The 17,202-nt window shown below is 41.1% G+C and overlaps 3 protein-coding genes across 3 annotated transcripts in view; 1 reads left to right on the top strand and 2 right to left on the bottom strand.

The window, feature by feature from the left end:
- Window positions 1–790: 790 nt before the first annotated feature.
- Window positions 791–3,923, top strand: LOC135335727 (sushi, von Willebrand factor type A, EGF and pentraxin domain-containing protein 1-like). Its single transcript, XM_064531273.1, has 4 exons — window positions 791–1,352; window positions 1,508–1,714; window positions 1,858–2,055; window positions 2,142–3,923. Exons 1-4 carry the CDS (start codon window positions 1,052–1,054, stop codon window positions 2,519–2,521), a joined length of 1,086 nt encoding a protein of 361 aa, XP_064387343.1. The 5' UTR covers window positions 791–1,051; the 3' UTR covers window positions 2,522–3,923.
- Window positions 3,924–4,580: 657 nt separating this feature from the next.
- On the bottom strand, window positions 4,581–5,651 carry LOC135336733 (uncharacterized). The gene has a single exon (XM_064532587.1). It carries the CDS (start codon window positions 5,634–5,636, stop codon window positions 4,611–4,613), a length of 1,026 nt encoding a protein of 341 aa, XP_064388657.1. The 5' UTR covers window positions 5,637–5,651; the 3' UTR covers window positions 4,581–4,610.
- A 3,225-nt stretch (window positions 5,652–8,876) lies between these two features.
- LOC135335844 (fibrocystin-L-like) overlaps window positions 8,877–17,202 on the bottom strand; it is a 42,899-nt gene continuing 34,573 nt past the window's right edge. The window contains exons 60-68 of the mRNA XM_064531428.1: window positions 16,903–17,094; window positions 16,164–16,442; window positions 15,739–15,875; window positions 15,140–15,458; window positions 14,904–15,032; window positions 14,430–14,693; window positions 14,097–14,264; window positions 13,738–13,868; window positions 8,877–9,219 (exon numbers count right to left, since the gene is read on the bottom strand). Of these exons, the coding sequence (XP_064387498.1) occupies window positions 9,087–9,219; window positions 13,738–13,868; window positions 14,097–14,264; window positions 14,430–14,693; window positions 14,904–15,032; window positions 15,140–15,458; window positions 15,739–15,875; window positions 16,164–16,442; window positions 16,903–17,094 (1,752 nt within the window). The 3' untranslated portion in view covers window positions 8,877–9,086. The remainder of the gene's footprint in view (window positions 9,220–13,737; window positions 13,869–14,096; window positions 14,265–14,429; window positions 14,694–14,903; window positions 15,033–15,139; window positions 15,459–15,738; window positions 15,876–16,163; window positions 16,443–16,902; window positions 17,095–17,202) is intronic.

The following is a 17,202-nucleotide window of genomic DNA, read 5'->3' as shown; positions in this document are numbered from 1 at the left end:
AATCGGATTTTTTATGAGAAGAATTAAAGAATGGGTGAACAAAAAAGAATAATTTATCATGCAGGGCCTACCTATATAGCACAGACTCATAGTGCAACCCTATATAAAACTGAACCTTAAATTCAAATAGAAAAACTCATGACAACCAGTTTCATCTGCAGCTCGCTGTTAGTTTGTGTAAGTGCAGGGACTCATCAGTATACAGTCCACAATAATTCAAGAATATCATGATACTCAGTGAATACCATAAGACTCTGTTCCATTAGTATAGACGCTTCTCCAAGTTTCGTCTTGCAACTGGCATTTTCAACAGTAATTATAGTTTAAAAATGTCAAACATAAGCCCATGAGAGTGGAGAGACTGCATGATGGTAGGAGGCTTCAAAATCAAATACCATGCACCAGTAACTGTTGTTATAATTAGATATAGATCTATTACATATCCCTGTTTGAAAAACATGATGTCAGTGCATGTGCACTGCATGCTATTATAGTGATTGAAAGAAGAACACAGTCATATAGTTACATGCACTTAGCTATATAAACAATCATACTTTGCATAAAAGTATTACAGGGTTTTGCAGAATCTTTGCAATATCCACAAAAAAGCGTTTTGCGTTGATGAGCGTTCCTTATATGGTTATCTGTGGTCAACCATAAAGTTGTAGTCTAAGTCAGCATGGCACTATTCTACAACAGTTGATGGATCAACTTGAAGATTCTCAGCAACACTTTGATAAGATAGTCTAAGCAGCTCTGTCTGATGCACTATTCTCCATCTTATATCCAAAATAATCCCTTGATATTTTTTCACAAGAAAAAAGCTATTTTGTCTGCCAATCAGACTTGGCATTTCACCACAATGTGTATATGACACCACAATGTGTGTAAACATTAGATATCCATATAAGGAACGCTCTATACCCTCCATTTCAAAGATTCTGCAAAACCCTGTAGCAGACAATAGTAGATCTACTAGTGATCCTCACTTTAGTTCTAAACACCCTGTTTCCGCAGCAGTACTAGTATCAATTGAAGCGAAGAATTCCATATGGCCCAGAGAAGGATAAACACCTACAATGTGAGGAATCCAGTGAGAGAATCAGACATTTACGATGAAGTAGATTTGCCTGAATATAACATCAATAAGAAGCAGTCCGAGGCTGAACCTCAGAGTCCTCCCCATCTGCAACCATCTGTTCAGCAAAGTGTGCCAAAAATGAAACATCAAAACAAGTTCTCCAGAGAGACAAAAACGTTATTTTCAGTTGCTGCCCTTTCATTTTTTCTACTTCTTTTTATTGCAATCATTCTTGCATCCGTGCTTATCAGCTTACTAAAAGACACTCAAGGTAAGCTATTTTGAAGAAAGCACGAGGGAAGATAGTGGGGAGGGGGGGGAGTGAGGGAAAACTTGTGCATGGGAGGACGTAGAAGAGTAGAAAGTGCATAGGTAAAAAGTGCATGCCGTCTATAAAATTAAACATGCATGATGCACCCGATGCAGTGAGATGTCCCGACTTGCAGTCACCAGGAAATGGATTCATTGCAATCACTGCTGGTAGTTACTCACAGTTTGGACTAGGTGCAGTAGCCAACTACTCCTGCAACCCAGGATTTACCTTAGTTGGTCGGATGATTAGAGGTTGTAGACTGTTGTCAGGGGGAGAAGAATCCACTGGAGTTTGGAACACCACTAAGCCATCTTGTCGAGGTAAACATGCATATATATATACAGCTATAATTATGATCGGCTGTCAGACTATATATAGCTTTGATGTGTATATATAATATATAGCCAATAGCATCCGTATTACGTCCGTATAGACAATAATGTCGTGCAATTCCAACTTATAGCTATCCCCCTTTGCCTGGCCCTGGAGTCACCCAACAATGGTCAGCTAAGAAAAATATCTGGTGACAACTCCGTGGATCTCGTGGTGGGTTCTATAGCTGAGTTCAGCTGCAACTCAGGTTATGTGGTGGCAGGGCAGGAGAGACTAGTGTGTAAGAGCTTCAGTAGTGGAGTAGAATGGAATGGGAAGCCACCAACATGTAAGTTGTGTGTCTATATAAGCAAGGTGTTAAACACGAAAGCTAACATTACTTGTTATTGTAACATGTTAATTTTCGATTTACAGGTAAACTTGGAACTTTGCTCGATTGCCACACAACCAACTGTCGAACCAATGAGCTAAGTTGCATAGGTGGTGGTCATTGCCGGATAAGCTGTAATGACACAAGTGCCTATGCTTGCCATAATTCCTCAATAGTATGCTCTGAGCCAGGAGATGGTTGCACAGTAGCATGCAATGAGCGATATTCATGCTTACAATCCACCATACACTGTCCTAGAAATGGAGCTTGTAATATGAATTGCCAAGGTTCACAAGCATGTATGAGAGCCACCACAGAATGCCAAAGAGGAAACTGTGACTTGAACTGCAATGCTGAATATTCATGTTCTTATTTAGCTGTAACACTCTCATCTGAAGGAAAGTCGAATAGATTGTGGCGCTAATTATGCTTGCCAGTACGCAAATATTTATTGCCCTGCTGGAGGAGACAGCAACATTTCTTGTGATAACCTCTACAGTTGTCAGTATGCTGTAATGACGTGCGTACAGAACTCAAATTGTATTATTGACTGCAGAGGTACATATGCTTGTAGAGGGGCAAATGTTGCTACTAGCGAGCAGGTCACCTGTAGTGGTACTATATCATGTCAAAACAGCAATATGAGGGCTAAAAACTATATGTGTATCGGAAGCTCATCATGTGACTATAGTACTCTAACTTGTAATAACACAAACAGTTGTAACGTAAACTGTTCTGGTATCTCATCTTGTTCTAGAACCAATTTCGATTGCTCTGCCAGTATAGAAAGCAGTCAAATATCATGTACAGCTTCAAGCTCTTGTCAATATACCACATGTATTGGAGCATATGACATCAATTGTACAGGCTCGTCAGCTTGTAGGTATGCAAACTTTCAATGCGGTGATAGTAGTGGTTGTAATATATTGTGTGTCGATAGCAGTGCCTGCTTTAGTGCAACATTTACGTGTCCTGTTGGAGAAGAATGTAACATACTCTGTAATGGTTCCTCTGCTTGTAGTAGTGCTACCATTGGATGCTCAGGTAGTGAGAGCTGCAACATTGTCTGTCCTGGATTCAGTTCTTGCCAGTCCACACGAATAACTTGCCCTGCCAATGACACTTGTATGCTAGCATGCTCTGGATCCTCTTCTTGTAATAATGCTCGGCTAACATGTCCTACTCAAGAGCGCTGTGCTATAACATGCAATGGAACTTCTTCGTGTAGACACCTTAGTCAGATATGTTCTGACCAAGAAGTATGCGATGTAACATGCTCTGGATTATCTTCATGTCCTTCCACCCAGTTTAATTGTGCGACTAATGGGAGTTGTACCTTCGAATGCTCTGGAAAAACGGCATGTCAGACTTCAACCTTCAGATGTGCAGACAGCAAATCATGTGCAATAACTTGCAGTGGTGAGCAATCTTGTCAATCAGCAACACTGTACTGCCCTGCGCACAGTGACTGCATAGTAACCTGTAGTGGTATATTTGGATGTCGGAGTGCTCGAGTGGTGTGTCCAACTGGAGGATATGAGTGTAATATCGATTGTGTAGACCCACTTTCTTGCTCTAGTTTGAGTATCACCAACACTAACAATGTTAACCTTCGTTGTTGTGGAGAGTTATCTTGTGAGGGTGTGAATGTTATCCCCAGCTCATACGAGTGCAGATACAGAGATGAACTTTGATAATAAAGCAAACAACACGTTCTGTATTTTAGTATGTACATGTATTATTATACCTCAGTGAATTATAATTATTATAGCTACAATGTTCATTCATGTTATCATAGACTCGATCTGAGTCAGTTGTGATTTTTAGTACAATATATAAGTCATGCATGTATATATGTGAGCCTTATAGCACATTGAGTACTTATACATGCAGTTGTACATACATACCACTTGTAAGAAATAGGCTAATAATTATAGCAAGCCGTCACCTTGAAACGTTTAACAAAGTGTGGCAAATGAGAATGGTACTCTGTTCTACGTGTAAGGATACCTACCTTGTAGACCCTAGAACAATTGACTTGTGCCGTGACCTAGGTATATTGGGGTATTGGTAGCCTATCAGCTTTTTCAAATTGCTTATTCTCGCATTATTCCTAGGAAAACCACGGCGCACAACATAGACCACATCATATCTACTTCAATCGTTCGTCTTTTACTGCCTTTCGTTCTGTTAAAATGTACTTTCAAGTGCCATCACCATGCAGAAGAAAAGTCGACAGAGATAACAAAATTAAAAATGCTCTTGAAGAGCTAACAATGCACTCAACTTCAAACAAATCAATAGCTCTGTTTATGTGCACTTATATAGGCAAGTATATGAGTATAGGAGTACGGTATAGAATTCAGCGAAAATTTATGTGGAAAATACACACTGCTAGTAACAAAAGCACAAGTAGATTAAGTCCTCAAACTATAATTATCTCAAGCATCAAAATTCAGCTAGATCTATACATGTATCTAAAGTCTACATATTTGCAAGTGGAAATCGAGTTTTTAATTAGTGTAAGAATAGTCAAATACGGCATTACCACTGTAGCAGTTGTGAGAAATGTAAGATCGTGAATAATTTGGACGGGGCAAAGAGTAGGTCACACTACTGGACATTGCATCATCAGCATTATTGTCAGAATCATATACTCTTACTCGAAAGTAGCTCCAAGCTCGACGGCCAAAGTTCAGTGACTGGTTCCAGTTTGGATTATGGGTTCCCGACTTCACACTGGTGGTTAGTCTGCGCGAATTACCGAATTTGTCTACTGCAATGAACTCCATGTATGGGTCACTTTTGTTCCACCACCCATCTTTGTCAGGAAGATTTCGACCGTAACGAGCATACACTACAAGATTCCCAGATGGATATTCACAATTGGTTCCGGAATATCCTTGTGGGCAAGAACATCGATAGCTTGTACACTGGTCAATACACGTACCACCATTTTGGCAGCGATTGGGAATGCAATCATTAATATCCCTAATCAATTTGTAGTCATAGAAAAGGTATCCGTTACCATGTGCATTATGCCTTTGGCTGTAATGATTTCCAGGACTCATTAAGACTAACTCTTTATTCGACATCTCATCGTCTCCAAATGTCAAAAAGTTGTCCTCATCCCAAATTTGCATCTCGAAATTCCTCCATTTCTGGCAGCCAAAGTTAAGCCACTGATTCCAAGTTGGGCTTGTTGTTCCTCCTATATATCGAGTAGATTGAGTCACCACATAACCGCTGGCCCGTCTTGCTTGAACTTTCACATAGGGATCAGGGTTGTTTAGCCATGGGTCTGTGTCTCTAAGATTTCGAGCGTAACGAATATAAACTTGCAGATTCGTTAAAGATCCACTAAATAAACAAGCATAAAGCAGGTTCGCTTGATTAATGTCTTTAGTACTTAGTTCAATTCTCTGTCCCAAAGAGGGCCTGCCTTGTCGATTGTACTCAGCTTGGTTGTTAACTGAAATAGTTGTACAGCCAGATCCTGAGCAGTCTGGTTTGTCAAAGTATGTTTGACCGTAATGCATAATCGATCCATAATCGTAAATAGAGCCTAATGAGTAAATTTTGTTGTAATTCTTTCTCAAGAATTGAAATGCTTGGCCGCTCACAACATTACCGAAGAGGATGGTCACATATTGATCTCTATCAGGTCGGCTCTGCTCGTGCCAAAAACCAATTGCATGACCAATCTCATGAACAATAATACCGAATGTTTCGCATCCTGTGGGGTCTAAGTTAATCATTTGCCTTCCGCCCTTTCTTCCGATATGCGATGAGTAGCATCCACTATCAGTGTTGATAAAGTCGATGTAATCTCCCGAATTAGCGGTCACAAAACTCAAGCAAGTATGATCTTCAAAATGATCCATGGCTCTTCTGATCAATGTAGCAGTTGACTGTGAGATGCCGTTTGAAATTTGATATCATACAATACTGTTAGCCCATAGATTAATCACTCCTTCCTTTCCGGCTCCACGTCGCTCGATACGTTTTGAGGAATTGGATCCATTATCCACTCCAACAAGAAAATCCCAAAGCTTATCTCCACCAGGAATACTGCTGAAGTTGTAGTGGTCCAAAATAAATTATTTTGAGAGTTTCAAATCACCTTCAAATAATCCATTTTCCATCCAGTCGGTAATGTTAGGGACAGCAGCATCAGTGTTGTTTGTTGGCGGTATAACTGCAGGAGCTGCCAAAGCAATGCTGATCAAACCCAGGCACAAAGAGATTTGTGATATCATTTTTGCAATTGGCAATTTTGCTGGTTTGAAATCATGGTGCTCCACTAAATAGTCTCAAACGTGACCACAATCATGACCCCCCCCCCCTAGATTTATGAAATAAACAACATCCTTTGTGGTCACTACAATACTGTTCTAGATCTAGCATGCATGGCCCAGGTCTGGCTGCATCAGGCTATTGAGCTTGCACGTACATTCTACCATTAAATAACAGGAATATATATAGAGTCCCACTCGCAATGCATCATTTGCATGCTTATGACTGCATGTGTGTATGTAGCCTTGATTCTGGAATCTAATGTGTAATGTGGAGACAGAACAGTTCTTGCTCTAAATCTAAAATCATGGCTTAAAAAGTCCATTTTCAAAACATCAGCTGTGATGGTTCATAATAATTATGTTTATGCATGAGGATGTGATTGGCCTTTGCGCTTCTCAGGCTCATTCAATTGTAGTACCTCTTTGCTTTGCATTAGACTAATGGTTTGTGAATTACTGACTACCAACCATGTTGACAGTACCTATATTGAGTAAAAGTATACCGAACTTTATAAGCTATACTCACTGAGTATAGCTAATGAAGCTAGGCATCATTATTCGTCAGCTTTTATTGAAGCATATAGGTGTAATGTCTGTGCACTTTGAATACTAACAGGTTTTTGGAAATTTGTTTCCTATAAACTATCTAGCTAGGTGTACATGAAACCCATGCACACACTACATAATTAATGTGTGATTCAATTGGTTGACTGATGTTGGGGTGAATACACTCAGTTTACAATTATGGGATAAAAGGTGTTCACAGCAATTATGAGGACGAACTGAGAGCAAAGATTTGGCTGTCCATTTGCTTACTTAAATAAAATAATTATGTGCAACATTTGCTTACTTGAAATAATTAATATGTGAAGATTCCAAGAACCCTCTCCAATGAAACGAAACGTGGCTATACATATAGACAGCCATCTGATCATCAGTGACATGCATGCATGCTAATGCCGCACTTGACAAAATAATGTCCCACCTCCCCTACCACCAGGGATAGGAAGGAATAGGTGAGGAATAAACTTAGTATATATACCTATGTAGGGGACTTAGAGTTGGCCCCCGTCAGGGGCACAAAGATTACTTGCAGATCACATAAGAACACACATTGGTACAGAGGTTACTAATTGGATCGTACAGAATTAAGGCTAATCCCCATGTTGTACTATGCCAGCATAATTATATAGGAATAGCATGCCCAAAGGTAGTGATTTCCGATTAGATCATGTAAAATCCCCACCTATCCAGGTAGGGGGAGGTGCATGGGACATTAGTTTTAGTTTGACAAGAAGTGCATAATATAGTTTAAGCATAATAATATAGCCTTGGCTGGCTTCACTTGCAACATTGGTAATGACTCTTGCAATAATGAGGGTCATTGGGGGGGAGTGGGGGAGGGGGACTTTGGTTGTCATCCTAAACCAGTTCACATGAACTTCTTTTTAATAACAAGTTGTGACCCAAATAAATTAGCTAGGTAAGTTTAAAGTGGGCATGCACAGGTCATCTTGGGCTTCAGTGCATTAATTATTGGTTGCCAACCTAGCTAAACCCTAAAACCAGTTCACATGCATGTATACTGTCAACAAGTTGTGGCTCAACCACGATATCAAACTGATAGTATACCTATAAAATTAGCAAGCTTGAAGTGCATGATCACAACTAGATCTAGGTCATGGGTTATGGCTTCAGTGCATTAATTATCGGTTGCAATTCTAACCAGTTCACATACATTTTTTAAGTTGTGGCTCAAACATGACTGCTTTCAGATAATACATTAAAAGGAAGCAGCTATAATAGCAGCATAGATACTTTGTAGTTTTTGTGTGCAGAGATCGAAGGAAAAACTATGCTAACAAATGCTGATATAGGCCTTAGCAAATTACGCTTTTTATTTTGCCTATTATTCTTTTTGAAAAGTCAGCCTATAATTATTAAGTTCCAATTTGGTGTACCCATTATTCCAGTTTAAAGACATCAATGAAAAACAATTTATTTGTAGTTGTATTGATAGCACTAGATACCTGAGGTAGCCTCGTTCCCAGCCTCGTTGTCTCTAGCTAGTATTTTTCAACTTCAAAAAAAATTGGCCCGGGACCGAGGCTATATACCTGAGGTAGTATTACAGACATAATTGTCTATGCCGAAAGAGAAAATACTCCTCCATGCCTGCTTAGTGGATAGTGCTAATACATTGGAGAGCTATTGTAATAGATGTCTATCTAGGCTGCATTAGAAATTAGGTCTACCAGACTCTGAGGGTCAATTATAAGTGCCCTATTATTGTCAATTTTATGCTTGTTGCTAAAAGTCTCCCAAAAATTAATTTGCCAAGCCCTAATGACTAGGATCTACAACTGTACTACAGTTGTAGTAACCACAGACTGCATGCGCTCTACTATTCTGTGGTTGGCATTTTTGGAACAGTTTGGTACTGTGTTTTGCAAGCTGCTCGGCATGCATTGTGCACAGTAAGAAAAGAAAGGAATGTGCATTGGTTCTCTATACTTAATAGCTACCTATACACTCAGTACAAACAGCAGAAATTAAGTATAGGCTATAGCTACATGCAACTGTGAAAGTAAATAAATTATAAATTGATCCACACAGCTAAACTAGTACAAACAATAAACGAATTATAATATTATAGCTACAACTGTTACACATAAAACGATAGGTAGACGTCTAGTCCCAGTCTAGGCCCATTGGTGATTGCCTCCTTAGTTCTGCTGGCCTCACAAAGATGTGAGTGGTCTCTGCTGGCTGCTGGTTAGATGGAGTGACTGGCCACTTTACACCAGAGCGATGATAAGCTGGGCTGTAGAAACAGGGAGAATAAACAATCAGATCCGACATATGAAATGTGCATATTGTATATTTGTCATTCATATACAAGTAGTCAAATGCGTTTCATGGGCGTTAGAGACAATAATTATTAAGCATGGCATTATTCACGGATCCATGCACAGCTTTGATAGCAAATCTTTCTTCCACAACAAAAACTAGATCTATAATAGCCTCGATCCCAGCCCCTCTCACTAGAGGGCCTGGTAACCACCGTTTGTGCGTGGGTGGATTCAATAGTAAATCTTTGTAGTTTATCAATTAACCTTTTGTACTATGGTCACCCACGTGGTTGATTAAACTACCGTATAGCGGGTAATTTTCGAGGGACAAAATATTCGTGGTTCAGCAATATTGAGACATTTTGTGGGTAATATTTTCGTGGTTGCTGCTTGCACTGCAGGTAAAGGTAGGCAAGGTCGCTTCATTCGTGGGTAAAATATTCGTGGTCAGACCTCCAACCACGAAAACTACGAATATTTTGCTCCACGAAAATTACACGCTATACAGTATTAGTATCAAGAGAGAGAAATCGCCATCACAACTCTAGGCTCATACAAGGAGCACTGATCTTACTGAGATGGCATCAAACAAGCGTCTGGAAGCAAGTAGACTTGCCAGAGTCGGTAGGTACTGACAGGAAAACGCCCACTACTCTACCACAGTACAAAAGAAGACAAAACCTGATTTTCCAACACTGGAGAGAGCTTGAGTAAGAGCAGAACAGAAGTAGAAGCCATCACAACAAAACTAGTCACTAGTCTAGGTCATAAATGTTGTAAGTAGCTGTGTTATTTCATTAAAACTGCTGTGATTTGTGCAACGACATCATTGTAAAATATACAATATACTGACTAATTTCCTAAGATATCTCGATCCCCAAGAATATCTTGGGGCAATTGACGCATGTGCAGACAGCGTAAATCTATACCAGGCCGTCTTTCTCAATTGAGAGCGGCCTGGAATCGAGGCTAGATCTAATACGAATCCCCGCTTTAGCCGACACTGCAGGTACCAGCACATGCGCATTGAGCTGCTCTTCCACGTGGTATTTTTAATATTTTGCTTCGAGGTACGATATCAGAGGAATGAATGACTCCCCGGTGGGAGTGACCCCCCCGGTCATTCCTGCCTTAAGGTGTGGGGGACTCCCCTAGGAGTGAATGACTCCCTACCCGCATGCTTGTTTGTTCCGGCCAATGTGACATGAACTTCAGAAGAGCCAGGATAAAGAGCAAGGTTAATAGCAAGGTAGTAGAAGTAGTAGACAGCAAGTGACAGCTGGAATGTAGACCTATGCATGTGAATGAAGAGCAAGGTTGCAAGGTTATATGGGAAAGAACTGGAGCCAAGTGCTGAGCTGCAAATCGCCCAAATGTACAAGTGCACAATGGGTTGTTACTGTCTGTGGCCTCTATTCAGTAGCAGAACATGCTGTGGGGGATCTCGACAGAACATAGCAAAACATGCAGTGGCAGCAACAACTGTGGTTTATTTGCTATTGCCGCTGCAGTGGAGTAGGAACAGTTAAAAGGTTGGAGGGGCCCACTTGGGTGGTGCTCCCTGCGCTGGAAATTTAAGACAGGAAGCTACACCCTCATTATGACATCATAATTAGCTGCGGCCTAGCTACAAGCTTATTACCTCTGAACAAGAACTAAAGTCTATAATAATATACAGCAGAATTGCTAAAACATGCATGTTACTGTAAAACAAGAGTATTATCATTCAGCGTAAAAAAAAAGAAGCGGTTCTTCATTTCTGCTTACAAATTCATGCTTTATCCTTGTCAATTGATTAGTTAAAACACCTATCCAACTCAGGAAGGGTGGGCTGATATTCAATGTTGAGGGGCCACTGGGCCCCTGCCCCCCCTGTTCCTACTCCACTGCGCTGCATATATACCACGAATTGCAAGGAGACAATTTGGATCACATCATTCTAAATGAAAATGAGACACCACCTTGTACGTTGTTTTGAAATGAGAAAAACTGAAGAAGATTTTCGAAGTCAAAAGAACTGAATAGTCGCAAGAGACCTGAGATTTTCCAGCATTGTTAATTATACTGCCCTTTGTCTCCACCCTGACTCTAGCCTCGATTCAAGGCCGATTAAAATATGGCCTGGTACCTATTGCAGGGGTGATAGTGCGCATGCGCTTCAAATTACCCAGAATATGGGTAATCGTACTACGAACGTAAAACCTTAGTAAATTACACAGGAAATTAGTCCGTTTACTAAAAATATGTTCCGTAATACTTTATCTCTATGATTGAGTTCTGTAAAGCTGTGGCTTATGCCGTCTATTGCGTTGGTCTAGAAGGCTTGAACACTAGTTTTAAGACAGAAGAGGCTCTCATCTACGTCTAGGATGGTCCTATAGCCGGGTTGTCTTTGCAAGTAGCAGTTTGAGGCACCATACACTTCCCATAGCCTGTACAGATCCAAGGTAAGACATCCTGACCATACAACCGTCATAGAGGTAGATGAGAGCCTCTTCTGGCTTCAGACTAGTGTGAAAGCCTTCTGGAACAACGCAATAGAGAGCTAAGCTGATGTACAAAGGTAGAAAATAGATGAGAGAAAGAAAAAGGGGATTCCCCAGATTCTGGGGAATAAACTAACGCATGCGCACTATCACCCCTGCAATAGGTACCAGGCCGTATTTTAATCGGCCTGAAATCGAGGCTACCCTGACTCCTACGATGAATTGACAAGCTACAACTAGCTATATATATTCTCCAACTGAGTGGAGATACTATAATGATACCACGAGTTGCACGTATCACACTGTATCATTTCATCGTAGGAGTCAGGGTGGAGACAAGGGCAGTATAATTAACAATGCTGGAAAATCTCAGGTCTCTTGCGACTATTCAGTTCTTTTGACTTCGAAAATCTTCTTCAGTTTTTCTCATTTCAAAACAACGTACAAGGTGGTGGTGTCTCATTTTCATTTAGGATGATGTGATCCAAATTGTCTCCTTGCAATTCGTGGTATATATACAGCGCAGTGGAGTAGGAACAGGGGGGCCAGGGGGCCAGTGGCCCCTCAACATTGAATATCAGCCCACCCTTCCTGAATTGGATAGGTGTTTTAACCAATCAATTGACAAGGATAAAGCATGAATTTGTAAGCAGAAATGAAGAACCGCTTCTTTTTTTTTACGCTGAATGATAATACTCTTGTTTTACAGTAACATGTTTTAGCAATTCTGCTGTATATTATTATAGACTTTAGTTCTTGTTCAGAGGTAATAAGCTTGTAGCTAGGCCGCAGCTAATTATGATGTCATAATGAGGGTGTAGCTTCCTGTCTTAAAATTTCCAGCGCAGGGAGCACCACCCAAGTGGGCCCCTCCAACCTTTTAACTGTTCCTACTCCACTGCAGCGGCAATAGCAAATAAACCACAGTTGTTGCTGCCACTGCATGTTCTGCTATGCTCTGTCGAGATCCCCCACAGCATGTTCTGCTACTGAATAGAGGCCACAGACAGTAACAACCCATTGTGCACTTGTACATTTGGGCGATTTGCAGCTCAGCACTTGGCTCCAGTTCTTTCCCATATAACCTTACAACCTTGCTCTTCTTTCACATGCATAGGTCTACATTCCAGCTGTCACTTGCTGTCTACTACTTCTACTACCTTGCTATTAACCTTGCTCTTTATCCTGGCTCTTCATGTCACATTGGCCGGAACAAACAAGCATGCGCGTAGGGAGTCATTCACTCCTAGGGGAGTCCCCACACTTTAGGCAGGAATGACCGGGGGGTCATTCATTCCTCACAACGGTACTATAGGTCCTACCAGGAGTGCATGAATAGGAGTATCCGACACCCACGCACTTCAATAGTATTCATGCACTCCTGGTCCTACTCCAGGAGCCATACTTCTCTGAGACTCCAAGCTTCTTTGCTGTGATCCACAGTGCATATAACTATGTACTAAAAACTCAACATCTGTTTTATTGCTCCTGAGTTGCTGTGCATACTAGACAGCTCAGTCATACTGACTCAATATACATCACTGCATTATATCACTCTTCTGCATGGTTTCTTAATCATGTCACCAGCTCGCCAAGGGTTTGCACTTTAGTGCTCTAGTTGTATACAGTAACCTAATACCCATAATTATAGAGATCATCTCTTTGGTAATTTGCATTGGTCTGATCATGCAGCTTATCTTACATCATCATCATGATTTCGATTATTAATTTATTAAATATTTTTGCCGACCAAAAATATACAATGAAAATTTGACGCATGCGCAGACAACTAGTACAAGGCCTAGTTGTTCACCTAACCGTTATAAAAGCGAAAACTCGGCCTGGGATCGAGGCTACGGCCAGCATTGATAGCAAATCTTTCATCTATACAACAATTAAGGTGTTTATCTCACCAAATACGAACGCTTAACTCATGTAAACTGTAAACTTAAATGGATTATGCTGAATTAACCAAAGCATGCATGATGAACCCCATGCACTCACTTATGGACTAGTCCGGCAATACTGACATGTCCGCCTTGCCTCTGAGGGGGCGGGGCAAATCTCAGTGGTCTAGGGAATAGGTGGTTTGGGGTCTCCCAGCAATCCACAGCTCTCCTACGACCACTGACCTCCTGCAGTAGTATGCATGTGTGCATGTTTATTAAAGGGTGTGATCGATCATGAGTGACCGAGTGTATTCCAAGAATGGTACATAATATTTGAGGAATATAGCTATGTGCAGCATGTATAGTTGAAAAGCAGCACAGATGCAACCAATTAAGCGCTATATACACATAATTACAGAGGCATACCTAGTATATATAAAAAGTTCCTAATTCACATAATATAGTGCCACTTACGCTAGGTCCAAGGCTGGTTTCATCTGTCACACCACCAGTCCAGTCTTCCTCTGATACAAATGAGGGAGAGCTCCCCTCATTAGCAAGAGGTTGGCCAGGTCTACGTAGGAAGAAGTTGAGGTCTTTTCCACTATTATTATCAGCAGGCTGAGGGGGTAGAGGGGTCACCTGCACCGGATGTGAAACATTTTGCAGTGTGAAGTTAACCTACACACAACTACCAGAACAGTATATAATTATTGTGTCTGAAGTTGAACGTTATACGAGGAGTTCTAGAAAATGTGTATACTTTGCTGACAGCACTTGGTTACTTTATATCGTGAGAGCGTATACCTTTCTAATCACTGGATACAGGGGTATCCTTCCTTCATCGCCTTTCTTTTTGTTGCCTCCTTTGCCGTCTTTCCTTCCCCTCATACACAGCAACAGCACCATCACACTCACCGTCAGCAATAGGAACATACTCAGTGCCACACCTACTGCAATGAACACATTGATGTACCGGTCTATGATGGAGGTGGGACTAATGGGAGGGGGTGGAGTCACATAGGCAAACGATCCCGAGAGCCCAATGAAAGGGGTGTTGGCGATAATGACCTGTATAATTATGTATGCATGAGTAGCTGATTTAGTAGCGCTATAGTCCCAATTAATATATCCTCAACAAACTAATGCGCAATGTGACCTGTATATAGTTGTATATTTGACTAGACATAATTGTTAAAAATTTCACCTATACAAATTAAGAACTGTTGTTTGCGAGAATGTCTGACCAAAACACTACCTTCTTGGGTATAATGTACGTACCTCAAAGGTGCTGGCATCCATGCTCTTCATGAGTGTTGCTATGGCATCGTTGAGGTTCAGAACATCTGGGGGATCAGTGGGTTGTCTGTTCAGCAGATCAAACGCAACAAGAACACCAGCGGAGGTTATCTGCAGCATAAGAGCAAAATAAAATAATTATGGATCTAGTCCTAACTGTGCGAAGCTTGCATGCACACATTTTCCATACATACACGATATAATAGTATAGATCTCACCTCAACAGTAATGTTTTCAATCCTAGAAATGTCTACATCCATGGCCAGGCTGAGTCCATTCAACACAGCGACATTTAACTCTTCCCCTCTTGGTAGAGCAGAGGTGTCTCCCTCTAGTGTAAATCCTATCTTCTCTCGGCTTGTGTTTTGGAATGGATTTATGATCTGGAATGAGACTGACGTGGTGGCTTGGAATCTGGACGGGACTGTTTGGAATGAGAGTGTGAGGCCTTGTCCCGGTCTGTCCACTCGTAGACGTGTGAATTCGGCTACACCTCTGACAAACTGTACACGAGTCACTCCACCAAGCAAGGGGACACTGCATGTAGGGAGAGAGTTAGCTTAATTTGAAGAGGAGGTGGTACAAAGGTAAGCCTTTTACATGGTTTGCTTTGCAACCTAGATTACATGCATTTACAAGTTAGTAGAGGCACAATCGCTATGGTGGTACGTTTTCTTTTACAAAACTGGAGGGCATTCTAAGACACATGCAATCATTGATTGCTTCTCTTCGTTCAATGGAGCCCCCTTTGCGAATGCCAAAACACCACGGCTATTACCGAAACTGACCCTTTTATTTAGAGTACACTGTGACTTACTCCGATGCCTTGTCTCCTAGAGGATGCAGTAGAGTGGCCTGACAGGTCCATGGATTGACGTTGGCCAGACCCAGGTTCTCCACAGGTCTACCCTGGTCATCAAACACTGTAACTGTTACGTGAACAAGGTGGCTCGTCTGAGGGCAGAAAATGATATTAAATGAAAGTGATATCAGTTACAATGTACACGTACAAAGAATGATGTTTAATCTACTGAAATCAAGTGACTTAATTATATATAGCTATTATGAATTGAAGCACGCTACGCTATTTTATACTATAAAGTGGATAAGAAGTTGCTTTCTTATAATTGGAAGTGCCAGGAATTGAATGGCAGGATTCCTAATGGGCCATTTTTAGGTAAGCAGAATTCTATAACTTGATTTGAAACAGAATGGCTGAATGACTGCATCTTATAGACGTACCCCTTCCCGAGGTTCCAAAGTGACTCTCATCTCCGTGGGGATGACGAAGTCAATTGTTACCGTGGTATCGGTACTGCTCTCCCCTGATCCAGTTGCCACCGTGGGAGATTCAATTATCTCCTCCACTGGGATGATTACAGGATCTCCCTTGTCAGTGGTGGCATTCTCGTACACTGGAGGTATGACAGGGGGTATTGGAGAAGGAGGGGGTGTGGCTGGTACAACCGAGAGTCCAGTCACTGTTGCATTGGTGACATTCACTATGCCTCCAGTTAGAACCTGCAGTTTTTTAAAACAGTTTTAAACACAATAATTATATAATCCTGCAAACTACAAATTCGATCCACTAACAGGAATGGTACAGTATTATTCTTGTTAGCGGAACTGAGTACATATCTACTTGTCTAGTTCGGTAGTAATTATATTGATGTGCAGTGGCATTTCTAGGAAATGCAGTAGATGTAGTAAATGTGGTCTATATAGCTCAATCATATAGACATGCAAAAGCTTCTTTCAATCTATAGCTATATATAATATAATTATGATGCTCAGTAATCAGATACTTAATTAATTGTTAAGATGATGCTTGAGCACCCTGAGTCCCTAGCTAGATACACGGACTCTACTAGATAGAAGCCTCACTCTAGATTTTGGACAGTTCAAGGTTATTGATCAACACACATACGTATTTGCTAACAAAAGGACAGCTTAAATTGTACCGATGAAACTGTATACTCACCAGATCTACGACTCTCCCAGCAATCTCGTTGATCTCCATTACCTCTTCCAGCACCTCCTCGTAAAGCTCCACTTCCTCTACATAATCCACTACGCTGACGTTAAAGCTGTCGGCGAACGACTCCACTGAGTCAGGGGGGTCATCGTTGAACGGGTTGGTGCCAATCAGGGGAGTATCTTCAGTCGTGTGGTCCTGTGGATGGATTTCGATATTTTTAGTGGTTTACTCGAAATAGAAGGCCTTTGGTCATAAGAATTTAACACGTCCACAACTAGAATTATACGCATAGGGTAATTATGA

This window comes from Halichondria panicea, chromosome 5, assembly GCF_963675165.1.
Source record: "Halichondria panicea chromosome 5, odHalPani1.1, whole genome shotgun sequence".
Classification (NCBI taxonomy): Eukaryota; Metazoa; Porifera; class Demospongiae; order Suberitida; family Halichondriidae; genus Halichondria; species Halichondria panicea.
Note: the sequence above shows the minus strand (reverse complement) of the source record. Positions and strands in the feature narration are given on the sequence as shown.

Excerpts from the sequence above, each read along its gene's own strand:
- LOC135335727 (XM_064531273.1), top strand. The coding sequence starts at position 1,052 with ATGGCCCAGAGAAGGATAAACACCTACAATGTGAGGAATCCAGTGAGA. Across the intron at positions 1,353-1,507 it reads CTTACTAAAAGACACTCAAG|TGAGATGTCCCGACTTGCAG; the intron begins GTAAGCTATTTT and ends CACCCGATGCAG. Across the intron at positions 2,056-2,141 it reads GAATGGGAAGCCACCAACAT|GTAAACTTGGAACTTTGCTC; the intron begins GTAAGTTGTGTG and ends TTCGATTTACAG.
- LOC135336733 (XM_064532587.1), bottom strand. The coding sequence starts at position 5,636 with ATGCATTACGGTCAAACATACTTTGACAAACCAGACTGCTCAGGATCT.